The following is a 16,591-nucleotide window of genomic DNA, read 5'->3' as shown; positions in this document are numbered from 1 at the left end:
TAAATATTATAATTTTATTTATAGGTTAAATTTTTTAATTAAATTTAAATATTAAATATTTATTTTTTAGTCCGACAGAGCACCAAACATAGTTCTTCACTATTTTTACAATCCAGCTTCTTAGTCCGACGCAGCACCAAACGTAGGTCAGTACTTAATCCAGCTTAGGCCAATCCGAGCTAATCCAAGATAGTCAAAGGATTTAGTCCTGTTCATAACAGTCCGCAGTACCAATGGTACTAAATTTAGTCCAAGCCAATCCTGTGTACTAAACGGGGCTTAGGTTTCTGTAAAGTAAAAGGTGAAAAAAATAAAAAAAAATATATGAAAAATATTAAAAACTCATTTAATGATGTGACATAGCCAACTCAACAGCCACATCAGTTGGTACACAAATATGGTACAAATAGATGGTCTCCTTAGCATTACCCTTTTTTATATAATCTATATATCTAATGCTAGAGAGACCATCTATTTGTACCATATTTGTGTACCAACTGATGTGGCTGTTGAGTTGGCTATGCCACATCATTAAGTGAGTTTTTAATATTTTTAATATTTTTTTATTTTTTTCACCTTTCACTTTACAGACTCATTTAAATCATATTAAAATCATTAAAATTTTAAAAAAAAATCTCCACTCTATTCTCCTACCTCCTACCCAGCCAACCCTCTCTCCCTCCTTACTCAACCTCACCTTTTAGCCACCCCTCTCCCGTTGCCCATCCTTCCCTCAGCCATACTCTTGTACATGTACCTACCCTCAACCATACACCAAATTTCCCAAACAAACATTAAAAAGTGAATCTCACCTACAGGTATAGTGTCGAAATCTTTTGAAAAATCACAAGGACACTGAGGGCAGGAGCCTTTCTCCTTCAAGCTCCAGTGCAAAGATGGACATATAGTGTACCCAACCAAACACACCACCACTAAACAAAAACCAACCTCACAGCACCATTAGTACAAAACCCATGGTCTGTCGGATGAGCCATCTATTTCCCACCAAAAACAAAAAAAGACAAAACCCAACTTCGGTTTGTTTGTTTCCAAATTTGCAAAATGTCCAAGATCAGATATCAAAAACCCATTTCAGGATCTGGGTTACATACTCAAAATATCAATAAAACTCAAAACTTGACTGCACTTGAAATTTCTAGGTATGTGTGAAATAATGGCAAAAATAAATTAACAATATCCAATCAAAGATGCCCATTTCAACATTTGGGACCTATAATGAGAATCTAACAAACTCAATGACTAGTGTATGGCTGAGGGAAGGATGGGCGACGGGGGAGGGGTGGCTGAAAGGTAAGGTTGAGTAGGGAGAGAGGGTTGGCTCGGTAGGAGATAGGAGAAGAGAGCGTAGATTTTTTTTAAAAATTTTAATGATTTAAATATGATTTAAATGAGTCTATAAAGTGAAAGGTCAAAAAAATAAAAAAATATTAAAAATATTAAAAACTCACTTAATGATGTGGCATAGCCAACTCAACAGCCACATCAGTTGGTACACAAATATGGTACAAATAGATAGCAAAAGGCAGAGAATGGTTAAACATTCAAAATACTAGCAAATGTCCTTGGTTAATGTAAATATTAAGAATTGAAATTATTAATTAATCTATATATATAAAGCAAAAGGCAAAGAAATGTGAAACATTCAAAATACCAAAAAATGCCCTTGGTTAATTCAAACATTAAGAATTGAAATTATTAATTAAATGAGGATAATATAGTAAATTCATATTTTTTATATTAAAAAAATAAAAATAAAAACAAAATCATATAATAGGTGCTATTTTTATGGAACATAACTACCCATATTATCTTTTCTTAATTCTAAAAATAAAAATTTAAATTTAAATTAAAAAAAAAACCAATTGGCACATGCGTGAGCATGTGCTAAGGGGCTAGTCTATATATAGAGCAAAAGGCAAAGAAAGGTTAAACATTCAAAATACTAGAAAATGCCCCTTGTTAATGCAAACATTAAGAATTGAAATTATTAATTACATGAGGATAATATGGTAAATTCACACTTTTTCATATTTAAAAAAAAATTAAAATTAAAAGGAAAATCAGATAATGGATCCTATTTTTATGGAAAACAACTACTCATTATCTTTTTTAATTCTAAAATAAAATTTAAATTTAAAAAAAAAAGCCTCTCGCAGGCGCGGAAACGCGTGCGGAGAGGCTAGTCTATATATAAAGCAAAAGGCAAAGAAAGGTTAAACATTCAAAATACCAGAAAATGCCATTGATTAATGCAAACATTAAGAATTGAAATTATTAATTAAATGAGGACAATATGGTAAATTCACACTTTTTCATATTTAAAAAATTTTAAATTAAAAGAAAAATCAGATAATGGATCCGATTTTTATGGAAAACAACTACTCATTATCTTTTTTAATTCTAAAATAAAATTTAAAATTTTTAAAATTCGCAAGCGCAGAAGTGCGTGCGGAGAGTCTAGTATAGCAAAAAGCAGAGAATAGTGAAACATTCAAAATACCATAAAATACCCTTAATTAATTCAAACATTAATAATTGAAATTATTAATAAAATAAGGATAATATGGTAAATTCATTTTTTTTATATTAAAAAAAATTAAATTAAAAATAAAATCAGATAATAGGTCCTACTTTTATGGAACCTAACTACCCATGTTATCTTTTCTTAATTCTAAAAATAAAAGAAAAAAGAAAAAAGAAAACCAATTGGCACATGCTCCAAGGAGCTAGTATAAATGATAGTGTAAACTACTCTAAACTAATATAATTTACAAAGAAAAATTCGAACAAGGGGGCAAACTCATTGTTGTGAGCCAACCCACATTTGCAATCACAACTACTTCATTATCTCTTAATAATTACAAAAATAATCGACTTCATTATTTTAAATTGAGATTTGAACATTGGTGTAACATTGATCCAAAAATTAAGTAGTTAACATTTGGACATGTTGCACTTTTTTGATCTTGTAGTTTAGCTCAAGTTCAATTTATTCTTCTTGATTTTATTTCATAATTATGTTGAGTTAATCTAATCAAGCATTTCATCAATCTGTTTATGAAAGATGCACAAGTCACTTACTAAAGGGAATAAAAGAAAAAAAATGTAATTTCTGTTTTCAGCTTAGGCCTCCCATGTAACCCTGAAAATAAAGAAGGTAAATTCAGTTTTCCCATGAGATATAGAGCGGCACTGACAATTATAAGTAAATGGAAAATGAATTGTTCCACATCAAAATTTGGTGGTGGAGCATTTTACTACACATAAAAATGAATTGCGCCTTTCTTCTTTTACTTTGACTACTGAAAAACAAAAATGAAGACATAAAAAGGAAGAAACATTGGCCTGTGTAAACTAAATATTTACTTATAAATCAAAGATTGGGCCAATCATGACATCCGGAAGCCCTTCTTTTTCTTTTTCTTTTTTATAATTTGTCTCTTTACATTTAGAAAAACTGAAAAAATACAAATTAATCAGGACAAAAATGTAAAGTCCTGGAATTCTTTCTCGGATGGGAGATGCACTGGTGAAATCCTCGATCCACTAGGAAAGCTACACAGATCATTAAATAAAGTTGGATTTGAAAAAAAAAATAAAAAAATATTGAATAAGAATCATCATGCATGCGTAAAAATAAAAATAAAAATTAATGTGCATACATGTATGCGTAAAAAGTAGGCGAAGCACGGGAAGATTACAGCAGGGGTCTAAAGTCGGCCAGTTTTTTCACTGCGTCTACTTCATCATTCATAGATCAAATTCAGAAAGAGAAGAGGGAAAAGAGAGAAGACATCCCTGTTTGTATGATGTATAAAGTCATTATTTCATTTCTGAAAAATGAATACAATCTGTAGCATCAGCATATGGACCTCTTGATAGGCTATGTACAGCAACTTTCATGGAAAACAACTGAGAAACGATGCGAGGTTATTAAGTTCAAAAAATCAAAAAATCTGATCAAAAGATAGCTTAGTTCCTAAGGTATGGGGTTAAATGTGATTCTGTTGGCAAAATTAAGTTGGTAACAAGAACAGACCACCCTAATGCAAGGATACATATACGTTATGAGCACCACGGCGAAACCACCTCTTATAGATCACATTTCAGCATTCTGTTCTGTTACTCCTCTATGCATGCTTCAGCAGCTTCTGAGAGACCTGTTGTTATTTATCTCCAAGTTCTCTTCTAGTCAACTATGATAAAAAGTAAACAAGAACATGAACAAGGATATATATTACACAAGACTGGAAAGCTCCTACTTAGTGTAAGAAATATCCATGCCATTGGTGGCCAAATCAATTTCAGAGTTAGAGGTGGTGGTGTCCCTAGAAACCGTAAGTTCTGAAGCTTTCTCCACGCCATTGGAATTGTAAGGAGCAATACTGTGTCTTGTCCACTGGAGGGAACCCAGCAAATCATTCTCAATGCAATCATACCTGCAATACACGTGTTACTTTATAAGAAAATACATTGAGATCGGATCTTAGAGTACAGGGTAAGGCATTAGATGGAGGACTGCACTATCCATTTCCATCAAGACTTTTGATGACTACTCAATAGGAGAATTCAAGTCTTAAAGGCAAACTTACAATTTTTCGCAGAGCTTATCAGTAAGCGTAGAAAGATTCAAGATCCTCATTCTCAATTCCATAATTTGTTCATGTCCATATTCATGAAAAGGCTCCTCTGTAAACAAAGAAAGCTTCTCCATATTTGCCTCAAGCTGCTGCTGCTGGTCCTCAAATAAATTTTGTTTTATTGTCCTTTCTTCTGCCGTCATTTCATTCTCGAATAAATCACCAAACATGTGATATGCAAATGGGTAGGAATATGAAATAATCTGCCTTGACCTGAAGAGTCTGTAGAGCGCTTTGGTTGCCCAGCTTAAATCTTTAAACATCAATTCCTTTTCTTCCAAACGTGATATCTTTTCTTGTATGCTTTTCTTCAGTGTAGATTCAAGCTTAAATGAATCTGTATGAGCTTGATAACGGTTGAAGTAGTGAGTGTAACGGAATAGGTCCCTCTTGGCCAGCTCAAGTTTCATATCCTCGTCTTCTTTGAATCGTCCGCAACTGTGTCCTGCAATGGAATCCCATGTATGATCCGAACCAGTTGGAGCACCACAGAGCCAACTGTCAAAACATGTACAGAAACCAACATCAAATGATGTTACTACTACTAACACAAAGGCAAGGAAAGACACAGAAATGGATCATCAACTGTAAAGAAAAACCCAAAGGGAATAGAACATAATTTAGTACATAAGTTTATAATATAAATTGGGAAAAGATTGTTTAGTCTGCAAGAAACATTAATCCTGAGGGCATATAACTGAGCCCAAGAGAAAAATACTAAACATATAGAATGGGATACCAAACTTGAAAAATGACTCAAAAAATAGAAAAGGAAAACAGAACTGATCTAGAAAGGATGATACAAAAATGAGTCCTAGGAAAACACCAGTATGCACCACCCGATTAAGCACCATAAATAGCATCAACTGTTTCATTCAAACATCAAAGCAATATCATCAAATCTCTACCCTACCAAAACCACTATCTATATTTTATTTCCCACAAGAACCTAAACAAATGGCTGTTATGAACAGTAACATAAATATAGGAGCTCCATTCTTAATCATGGAGCATATTAGGTCACATTCTGTCTTACAATATTGCTCTTCATGACATCTTAGAAAATGACATGTACCTTATTAAGTAAGTTAGAACCAACAATTTTATGTACAAAACATTAAAAGAACTTGTTGGGTAGAGATTTAACACACCATGAATTGTTAACATGTGAAAGGCAACAGAAAACAGAAAGCTTTATCAGATAGAAAGTGAGAACCCATACTTTGTGCAGAGCAAGCTTGTGCAAAGAGCAAACAGCTAATCAATCCTAAATTGCATAACGAACAAAAAATCTTCACGAAAAGCTTAGACTATAAACTGCCAGCCTAACAAAAGTCAGATATCAACATACACTTCACAAAAGGCAGCAAAAATACAAATCCTATTTAAAGGATCTTACCTCAGATATAGTTTTTGAAAAGCAACCACATGAAAGTTAGACCCTTTAAATGTGTAAGATGCTCCCCAACCCACCCCCAGGATTCCATAAAAAAAAAAAAGGGTACAAGAGTAAAAAAAGCAGAAAATACAGACACTCACCAAAATGGTTGTCCACAGACACAGATAACTAGATTGCATCCTCCATTTTTTTCAACCAGCTTGTTACATTTTGGGCAAGGTTTAGTATTGACTGCAATATAATTAACAGTCTCTGATTCATCTTGGCACTTCTGACACCATAGTTCCCACATTCGACATGAACAAGGGGAGTGCGCTTTAGATAAGCATTTAAAACAGAATTGCAGCCCACATGCACATTCAACCTCACATAATAATTCATCTTCCTCAATACGGATAGCATTTCCACAATGGGGAACACTTGGGCACCACTTCACCTTTCTATTGTCCTCAATATATGATTCCAGAAGGAAACGCTCAAATTTCTCTGCCAGATTAGGATCCCTTGCACTGACTAGATTTCTGATTATTGCTTCATCGCAAATAGCATTGCACTTGTGTGCCATGCATTTAATGCGCCTACTCTGACCGTCATTTATTTTCACAATAAAATGCTCTGTCCAACCTAAGCACAATGTTAGACAAAACTATTTCATTAAAAAGAAAATACAATCAGTAAGATGCACACATTTCATAAATACATAAATAAAGGATGGCAACCCACCAACATGGATAGTAGTATTCCATGCAGTTACTGGTTTATATTCCCATGTTAAAAATCTGATTCAGTCCACAGATTTTTACAAGTAAACATGCTATAATCTCCTAGAAGAACAAGTACAAATTGACGACACATTAAAAACTTACAACTGAAATCCTCTTGAATATAAAAATAGAAAATTTGTTTCCCCAAGGACTGTAATCAAGTTAGGATTTGCTAAGCTAAACTTCATGTGGTTTTACGGAACAAAAGAAAAAGAAGAAAAAAAATTATTCAACGGATGCCATGATTCTGAAAAGAGATAATGCAGAGCAGAGTACTTACAATTGTTGCAGAAGTAGTGACCGCAATCCATTATTGTCACCTGATCAGAAGGAATCTCGTCCATACAAATACCACACATAACCTCAGATGAAAACTGTGATGAGACAAGATTGTCATCCTCTACCACAGTCACACCTGCTTCGGCATATAATCTGTCTTTCCCCCTCTCTACAAGCACTGCAAGCACTTTGTCAACATCCCAACGATAATGGATGAGTAAGGTTCGGGCGCGGTATTCTTTCAATGATAACACATCCATTACCCTTTGCAAGTCATCCCTCTGCACATTTTAATGCCAACATTTAACATTAACCTAGTCGACCATAACACATACATAACGACAGCAACACTCATACAATCAAAAACAAAAACAAAAATTCCATGCCTGTGCAGCCAAGAGAGATTCTTTTGAAATAACCTGTCAAACACCAGTAAGGGTCATAAATGAAGAAGGAGAGGGAGATAAGCATAAAATACTGAAAGCAAAAATTGAGACTAGAACTAGAAGCCACAACTTTTAATACGAAATCAGACAGCATACGGAATAGAACTGAATTTACGAGGAGAACTTTCAAAGTATATTTAAAAAAGATTGAATCAATTCTCTGTTGACTCTGCAAATTTAAGAGGAGAACGGGATTAAGTTATGTAAGACTCTGTTGACGTAAACTTGAATCAATTCCACAGTTCCCTTGAATTTCACTTACAAAGATAAAACCATAGCTGCAAATTGAATATAAACTCGAGCTGTTAATCATCTAAAAAGACACATTTTTCTTTTTCGAAACTTCACGACAACCACATTCTCATCAACCAAACAGGAACCGGGCTTCCTTTTTGGTTGGCGAAAAAAAAAAGAAATAAATTTTACTTCGAAAAATCTTGAAAATTTAATACGAATAAATCAACCTGAAGAAACGAAAAACTGTAGAAAATTGTGATAGAATACAATGACACAGTCAAATTTCGTCGATCAATTTACAACGAAGCTAAAAATTATCGCTACCTTACTCGTCGGAGCCTCAGGCCTGAGATTCTCGTAATTCTCAACGTATTCCAACAGCTCCATATTGTTGCGATCATCGTCCTCGTCGTAATAGTCATCGTCACTGCTCACATAATAGTCGTCCTCCATTGTTTATCTACCAAAAAAACCGACAAAGGAATAAAAAAGATGTATATATTTTGCAGATAAACAAAGATGAAGCGGTCCTCCGCTCAAGCACTGAAGAAAGAGAATAATTTTCCGGGAAAAAAAGAGAATCTTCTAGGGGAAGTAAAACCCCCAGAAAGATAGAGCCTTTTTCCCTTTCCTCTCTTCTCTTCCTCCGTGAAGGATAAGAAAAAAGAGAGAGTGAGAAGAGGAGGGCCAAATTTAAATGACTCCGAAAAGGGAATGTATGCGATCACGTCAATTAAAACCTCTCCTTACCTCTCCTCTTCCCGCGGTGGAGAAAAGTCTTTGCTTAAAATAAATCGGATACAAACTATTTATGTTTTTTTTATAAAAAAAAAAAAATTTCCGGCCAAATGCTATATTTGTATTCATTGACACCCCACTATTATTGGAGCAACTTTCGACAACTATGAGTGTAAATGTCTTTTACATCTCCCTTTACATCTTTGCAATGGAGATGCCCTTACTTCAAAATTAACATGTTGCATCCTATTACCACAAAATGTCAATGTACCCCTTTAATATATAATTCTGATCTTATTCGAATGTCTAGATTTTCTAAGGTCATCTCCAGTCATGGACTATTTCCTAAATATAGCCCTAAAATAATACCAAAACCATCTCCAGTCATGGGCTAAACAAAATTTTGGCTTATTTCCTAAATATAGCCCTAAAATAATACCAAAACCATATCTAGTCATGGGCTAAACAAAATTTTGGGCCAAATTTGGCTCTTTAGCCCTCCAACCAGGCCATATGTAGCCCAGCTTTAGGAATGGGCCAAATTTGTAGTGGGACTCATAATCTGCTTTTCAAATGCCATCTAACCTTAGGACGCTACATCTGCTGGATATATATAGATTTTTAAAATAATAAAAATAGTCAGCTTTTCAAATTTGTAGTCAGATTTTTAAAATGGCCATTGGACCTACCCACTCCCTTTTTTCTTTTCTTTTTTATAAATAATAAATATGGTTAGCTTTTCAAATCTTTTCAAGTGTTGTTTAAAAAAAAATTATAAATAATTTATTAAACAATAGTTTAATTAAATTAAACAATATATAGTTGTGGAATGTATGAGTGTTGTACCATAGTTTTTCTCAAAATAATAAAATATGAAGGACCCTAAAATATAGCCATGCATGGCTAGAGATGGAAAATTTTAGACCTGCACTATTCTTTAAAAAATTAATATTTTGGGGGGCTAAATTTTTAGCCCTGGACTACATTTAGCCCTATGGCTGGAGATGGCCTAAACCCTATTTTTCATACGCCATTGTTCTAGCTATATTTCTTACATCTAAAGCTTGTTTTGTTTACCCAAAATGATGATTTGCAAGTTGAGCTCATAAGAAGTATGACAAGACAAGATTGTGAACACCTTATAGCAAAGACTCTTTTGACTTTAAAGAAAAGTGTGAAGTAGGACAAATAAATAAGGAACCAATAACTTCTTCCTGAAACTTCCTTTTTTTCTCCTTCAACCAAAAACCTTGCTAAAGCTATTGCAAACTTTTTTGAATCTAAAGGGTTTCCCCTAAATTCATTTCCTTTCGACTAATAAACCGGGCTTCTCTCCCCCCTGTCATGTTGTGAAGAGTTTTCCCCCCTGTTTTTTGCTGGGATTTTGCTCCCTTGTCGTTTGGCAAGCTTTTGTCTTCCCCCCTAGGATTTTAGGGGATGCTTCTCAGCCTGTTGGGTTGATCTTGCTTGATCTTGGTAGATCTCCACATTTGCCCTTTTGTTGTCTGTGGTATTGAATTTTAAGGGTTTGGTGGTAGCTTTTCTAAGATCTTTTCCATGGAGGTGGAGTTGATGGATCTGGTGGGATCTACTCATTTGGTGTTGTGGGATCGTGAGGGGTTGCTGAAGATACTGTGACTTCCTTTGAAAGTCAATGTGGAATTTGAGTGGTAATTGTTCTTTCACTTTTTGGTGTTTCCAGTCCCAATGATGCTTTAGAGTTGGTTTTCCACACAATCTCTATTCAACACTAGTTCCTGAATTCTCATGGATCCTGTCATCTTCAACTCTAAGTGAGCTGGGGTTAATTACATATGGAATTTGCTCATTGTTCTTGCACTGGTTGTTTTTATTGTTTTATTTCTACTTTCTTGTATGCAAGAACCCTCCTCTGGGGGCAGTGTTCTTCCTGTGTAATCTTGTATATGCCTTCATATCAATGAATCTACTATGTTCACACACAAAAAAAAAAGAATTTATTTTCTCACTCCTCTTTTGTTCACTTACACTCCCTTCGTTGGAAAGTGTATGTTTCCGCACCTCTTTTGTCCACTTACACTACTTTTTTTTTTTTTTTTATTATAATAATAATAAAAAGTAATAGAAAACAAAAAGATGTGTAAGTAGACAAAAGGAAATGGAAAAATCATAACCCATAAATAAATAATGAGATAAGGAAAATCATAACCCGTAAAAAGTTTTATCAATGTGCCAATCTCATTGTCGTGTTATGTCTCACAAAATCTTGACTATGTCCAATCAACCATGAGTGTTATCTTGTCACTAGCTTATTTGTTGTAATTTAGAGGCTTGTAATATATATATATATATATATATATATATATATATATTATATTTTTAGGATAATGATTTCCTCACTTCAATTTTATCCACTTACACTCCTTTTTTAGTTATAAAATGGAGTGTAAGTGGATAAAATTGGAGTGGGGAAATCACCACTCTATTTTTAAATGTGGCTTTGCTATACATGGTAGCCTATTTCTAAAGACGGCCCGGTTCCTCAATCGCTTGCCAAATTGCTTAATAACCCAAGTTTTACATTTGTTGGGCCAATCTCATTGTATATTCCTCCACAGGCCCATAGGTTGCACTTCAATTGGGATGTGTGTTCAAGAATTCTATAGCGAGGGCCTTATATATGGCTCTTAGGTAAGACTCTATTTCTTAACTGTTAGATCAAATTAGTTAGCCTAATCCAATTGTTAAGAGATAGAACCTCATATAGGGGTTAAATATATAAAGCCCTCACTATAGGATGACTCGATTCGTGTTTCCTTTTTTCTTTCTTTGGGTCAAGGATTGGGTTGGGGGTTTCAAATATTTGAAACAATAGTTCAAGTTTTTTTTTTCTTTAGGACAAGCGATAGTTTTTATTGCTAAACAAATAAAAGTACAAAAACAAAACTCCCCTAAAAATTAACAAAGACAAGAAATGCCTGAATTGTACTACAGGTCCAAAGCGGTACAGTTATATTTATGTCACGTGAAAATTTGAAAATTGACTACACTGCTGATGCTGCACCATTTTAGCATGGAAATTTTTTCACAACAAAAAAATCGATGCGTGTCACCGTTGCTCACTCAAGTACTTACCAATCAATTTAAGTTTCAGCATCAAAATCTTGATTTAGCACAATGATGCATTGCACTGCGTTGGCAATGGTTGCCTGCAAAAGCAACAGATACAAGAAGAGCCTGTGTGACTGCTGTGGCACTCTTTCAATTTTTATGTTTAGTCTTTGATTTAATCCGGTGCAGCTACTCCTCCTCCCCACTTCTGGACACGGCTCTCTGCTTCATCAGCCTGCACATTTCAAAAAACATAAATAAATATTTATCTGTTTTAAGCAAAAGAACGTGATTTGAGGCTAAGAGTGGATATGGATGGAGAGGGAAAGAGAGAGTTAAGTAAGAAATACTGACTTCTTTGTTCCAGTTAGTTAAGGAAACGATCACGATCAAGATTATGGTTTGCAAGGCAATGCCACCAATCATCCCTGACCAAATACCCTACAGAACACACAAGTTCAAAAAATTGAATTTGGAGGGAAACTAAACACAATTAATTGGCCCATATAAGATATCGTTTCCAAGTGAAAAAGAAACAGAGGAAGGAACTTTGTATCACCTCCACTCCAAAACCAAATTTGAATCCAAGAAGTATTCCAGCTGGCAATCCGACGATATAGTAACACCCAATGTTGATGTATGCAACAAGAGCTTGCCATCCAGCTCCAACAGCAACACCTGCAGAAACAATTTAAAGACAATAAACAGTTAAGAACAAGAAAATTTACTTACACATATATTGTGTTTTTGTGTTTAGTATTTACCAGATAAGACTGGTTGAAGGCTGTTGAGAAGGACTGTGACTCCAAGCAAGAGTGCAAGGTGAGTAGTTTCCTCAGCAACGGCTTCACTGTTGGTGAAAAGGTAGGGGAAATAATCTCTTGTTGCCAAAACTACAGCCAAGCAAACCACTCCTATAGCAATCGAAGTGGTGGAAACCACTACCACAGCAAATTTCGCTATCTTGGCATTTCCAGCTCCAAGTTCATTTGATACTCTCACACTGTTGCAGCACACATCACAAGGTAAATTAGTTTTTCATGAAACATGGAATGTTATTTTTATAAAAAGTTTAAAAACAGAACAAATTGGGATGGAAGAAATAAAAAAGGACAAAAAGAAGATGAAGGGAGCATAATTATACCTTATTGCAGCATTAAACCCAATTGCAATCATTGCATCCCATCCATTTATGTTCATGCTGCATATATTGTTGTGAGGGTAAGGTCAAAACACTAAAAGTTCATGGTTCTGTGAAAAACCCATGAAATCACTATTTTTCTGGATAACTAAAGCACATTACCAAATAGAGATGGCATCAACTGGGATCAAAGGGTTCTTCAAACGGCCTGTTATAACCACTAGCACCATCAAGTACCAGAATTCCAAGCTGCATTTTGCACAGCAAGCAACCTTTAATCAGCATATGGTAACAAAATATTGTACTTCACATAGACCATAGGACTTAAAGGAGAAGAAAAATACCATAACATGACAGCGGAAGCTAAAGAGAGCTTAACAAAGCCAAATAAGTCTGCAAATGCAAGCCAAGAGAATCCACTCCAAGCACCATCTGACGTGGTGATGAAGATGTACAACAATTGGCCAATAACAATTAGCCACCATGATGTGTTGAGTGTGATTGCTGCTCCAGTTAAGCCCCACCCAAGCTTCAATATTAACAACCAGCTGAATACCGCATGTATTACTAGCACTATAGCTGATATCCAGGCCATGACAAGGACCTTCCTCTGTGCTTGCAAAAACTTTTGTATGGGAAAATTGAGTGCGTAGGCAAACAATTGTGGAAGCATCCACACAGCAAACTTTCCTGTACCATAAAGACCCCAATACTTGTCAAACTTTACAGAAATACCAACTCACTAATGGGAAGTTACGAAAACAGAGAAGAAAAAACCTAAAGGGCAGTCTTCCGAAAAGGAGAAAATTTAAAAAGGCAAAGAAAAAGTGACTTTCATTTTTGGGCAAACAAGTTGGCTTTGGGGCTGGGAAGACTTATAGGTGTTGATAGCCTTGAGACAAGCCCATTTTCAGCAAATTAATGAACAATTCTAGAAATAAAGAAAGTAATAATCTTTTGATTTTTTTTTTGGACGAAAATAATCTTTTGATTAAAGAAAGAAGGAAAGAGAGATTGGGCCAAACTTGTGAATGATATGATTAATTAACACCACAAATCCAAGTCTTTAAATAAAAAAAGATTACTTTGTTTTTCAGTGGGATTGTTTCCATAAGGAGTTGCCATGTGTTGGCCAGCTTCTATTAATTAATAATTAATAATTAGCCTTCTTTAATGGATACGGACAAAAACCAAACATATTTTTCTTGCACGTGATAAGAATTTGGGAGTTTCACTAAAACACTCAAAATAGGGGGTTGAAATTATAAAAAAACCCAACACCCAAAACACTTTATAAACACACCCAAAATCCATCATTACACACACTCAAAACCCATTTATAAACACACCAAAAAAATATACAATTATTGATTGTGGGGTTGATTTTGGGTGTGTTTCTATATTTAAATAGTATTTGAGTTTTTTTATAAATACATGTCTAGGATTGGGTTTATTTATAAATATCTATAAGAATTTTACTAATTTCGCATATAATCTTATATATAAATATTTATATTAAACAGGAAAGAAAAGGGGAAAAGAAAAAAAAAAACAAACCGGCGGCCTCTGAGATCTCATCGGTCTCTCCAACCAGCTCAAGAATGGGAGGCGACCAAACATAGACCGGCACCAAAACACAAGCTGTTACCAGCAAAATGATCCACGATCTCTGCATGTATATCCCCAACATCCTGATCTGCCCCGCACCGTATGCTTGCCCACACAGCGTCTCCAGTGCACTCCCCATTCCCAGCTGCCAAGTTATTAATTAACCAATCAATTAGCTCCCTATATTTACAGATATTATTAATGCTAAAACAATTTCCTATATGAAAATTAATTACCATGACACCGAAAGCGAGGCCGGCGACGACGGAGTTCTCGACGGAGACGGCGGCTAGCTCGACATCCCCGACGAACCCGGAAAAGACCTGAGTGAGAGCACCCAAGGAGTACTGGCATATGGCGGTGAAGATAGCCGGGCCCGCAATCTTCCATAGCTTCTTAGACTCGATCCCGAACTCCTTAACAATGCCGACTTTCTCTTCTTGTTCATGGTCGCTGTGGTTCGAAACGAGGAGCGGGGTATCATTGTCCATGACTCTGTGTTGTGTGCTGCAGAGCAGAGTCCGAAGAAGGCCAAAGATGGTTTATTGGTTTGTTTTGTGTGTGTGTGTTATATCAACCCAACCCAATTAGAATTTAGAATAGAACGTGAGATTGTAGGGGGTTCTTGGTTGTCGTGGGTGGACTGGCTGCCCACAGATACAGTGAGTGAGCCGTGTCCGCTTGTCTTACCATTTTGCGCGTTGGTAAGGTATGCGTGATAATAGTTTGACTGGTCGTTTTGACTTATATACGACGTCCAGACGAGCTACGACACACTCCACGCAGGCCCTAGAGCCGTCCGATTTTACAACACGTCTCACCAACTCAGTGGTTGTGGGTCTCGAAATCCAATCAGACTCATAGCTCTGAATGTAACGTGGGCCCCACCCAATGGATTAGAGATAGAGTTCAGATTTCCTCCATCCCCCGCACATGTCGATTTTATTATAAGTTTATAACCATTCAATAAAATGAACAAATAAATCCTACTGTTCAGATGCTTTTTGCGTTTCATGAATTATTTTCAGGCCTTATTCCCATGAGTTTTACATGCTTTCTGTGCCTGTGCCACGTTCAGATTTCTTCAGTGCAAGCAAGACCGGACTCGCTAAACGGTAAATACCCAAAAAGTAAATATATTATTTATACTTTTCATGTAATGAATATCCCTAAAAAATTTAGGTGGGTAACTAAATGCTCGGCTCAAGTTTGACTGTAAGTGTAGAAGGGTAGATTGAGCCTTTGACTTTCAAATATCTTCAGCGAACACCATGTACAGAAACTCTCTCTCTATATATTGAATCAACAAATCTTTTGATGTGATATGAAAAAACATGTAATAGTACATGGTACACGAATACAACCGACGGCGTAGAAGGAAGCTGGTTTTTTTTTTTGGGGACAGATTAGCTGGTTGATTGGTAGATGTAAATTAGCTGCTTCATAGTTACAAAATAAAGGAATGCTAGCAACCTTCTCTCTAGCCTTCTCTTTTGGATCTTTTCCCTTCTTCTCATGACAAGTGTCATTTTCTTTACACTTAAAATAATGTCATTAATGCATCACACAAACTAGTTTTTGTTTTCCAAATTTATCCTTATTGAATTTATTAACTCTTTTTAATAAGAGCAAGTCCAGCGCTAGGCAGTTGCCATGGCAACAGGCCCCCCCCCCAAGCAAGGTTTGGACCTCTAGCGCACAAAAGACAGCCCAGGCAAGGCATGGGACCCACCAACTTGGGCAAGCCCACGGGCAAATCCTGCCTAGGCTCAAGCTCGAAGGCGCTGACGTCAGCGCTGATGTCACGCTGACGTCAACGAGCAGAAAAAATTCAAAAAAATCCAAAAAAAATTCATTTTTTTTAATAAATAAAAATACCAAACAATTATGGATGTTTTCCTATAAATACATAACAATTTTATTCACTTTCCACACCAAATCCTCATACAAACTCTTCTCCTTTCAATATTTGTAAATTATAATAATTTTTTTCTTCTTGCATTTGTAAATTTTTTATATTTTCTTCCATATTTATTTTTTTCTTGTATAATCATTTTATTTCTTACATTTCTAAATTGTTTATATTTTGTTGCATAATCTTTTTTTTTTCTTGCCCTTGCCCTAGCCTTTTGGGGTGGAACCAAAAAAGGCAAGGCCGCCACTATTCACGTGAATAGTGGCAGCCCTTGCCTTGCCTTAGCCTTTTGGGGTGGACTTGCTCTAACAAG

The 16,591-nt window shown here is 35.5% G+C and overlaps 2 protein-coding genes across 3 annotated transcripts; both read right to left on the bottom strand.

Annotated features, from left to right (window-relative positions):
• Positions 1 to 3,822: 3,822 nt before the first annotated feature.
• On the bottom strand, positions 3,823 to 8,506 carry LOC110762550 (putative E3 ubiquitin-protein ligase ARI2). 2 transcript variants are annotated; one of them, XM_021965198.2, is made up of 6 exons: positions 8,111 to 8,504; positions 7,490 to 7,522; positions 7,105 to 7,384; positions 6,201 to 6,684; positions 4,614 to 5,159; positions 3,823 to 4,460 (listed from the first exon to the last, which is right to left on the bottom strand). In XM_021965198.2, exons 1-6 carry the CDS (start codon positions 8,237 to 8,239, stop codon positions 4,280 to 4,282), a joined length of 1,653 nt encoding a protein of 550 aa, XP_021820890.1. In that variant the 5' UTR covers positions 8,240 to 8,504; the 3' UTR covers positions 3,823 to 4,279. The 2 variants fall into 2 exon arrangements, with proteins under 2 accessions (XP_021820890.1, XP_021820891.1); XM_021965199.2 differs by lacking the exon at positions 7,490 to 7,522 and having other exon boundaries at positions 8,111 to 8,506.
• Positions 8,507 to 11,436: 2,930 nt separating this feature from the next.
• Positions 11,437 to 15,033, bottom strand: LOC110762617 (MATE efflux family protein). The gene is made up of 9 exons (XM_021965269.2): positions 14,600 to 15,033; positions 14,313 to 14,508; positions 13,100 to 13,445; positions 12,918 to 13,004; positions 12,759 to 12,815; positions 12,379 to 12,617; positions 12,174 to 12,292; positions 11,969 to 12,055; positions 11,437 to 11,849 (listed from the first exon to the last, which is right to left on the bottom strand). The coding sequence occupies exons 1-9, from the start codon at positions 14,852 to 14,854 to the stop codon at positions 11,790 to 11,792; spliced, it is 1,446 nt and encodes a 481-aa protein (XP_021820961.1). The 5' UTR covers positions 14,855 to 15,033; the 3' UTR covers positions 11,437 to 11,789.
• Positions 15,034 to 16,591: the final 1,558 nt, after the last annotated feature.

Source organism: Prunus avium, chromosome 1 (genome assembly GCF_965620075.1).
Source record: "Prunus avium chromosome 1, drPruAviu1.hap1.1, whole genome shotgun sequence".
Lineage (NCBI taxonomy): Eukaryota > Viridiplantae > Streptophyta > Magnoliopsida > Rosales > Rosaceae > Prunus > Prunus avium.
The sequence above is the reverse complement of the archived record's forward strand: the minus strand, read 5'-3'. Positions and strand labels throughout refer to the sequence as shown.

Bases quoted from the DNA above. Each gene is read 5' to 3' on its own strand.
- LOC110762617 (XM_021965269.2), bottom strand. From the start codon at position 14,854: ATGGACAATGATACCCCGCTCCTCGTTTCGAACCACAGCGACCATGAA. The intron at 12,293-12,378 runs GTAAATACTAAA...TTGTTTCTGCAG, and splicing joins CCTTCAACCAGTCTTATCTG to GTGTTGCTGTTGGAGCTGGA. The intron at 11,850-11,968 runs GTCAGTATTTCT...TGAAATGTGCAG, and splicing joins TAACTAACTGGAACAAAGAA to GCTGATGAAGCAGAGAGCCG.
- LOC110762550 (XM_021965198.2), bottom strand. From the start codon at position 8,239: ATGGAGGACGACTATTATGTGAGCAGTGACGATGACTATTACGACGAG. The intron at 7,523-8,110 runs GTAGCGATAATT...GGTGTTTGACAG, and splicing joins CTGAGGCTCCGACGAGTAAG to GTTATTTCAAAAGAATCTCT. The intron at 7,385-7,489 runs GCATGGAATTTT...TAAAATGTGCAG, and splicing joins AATCTCTCTTGGCTGCACAG to AGGGATGACTTGCAAAGGGT.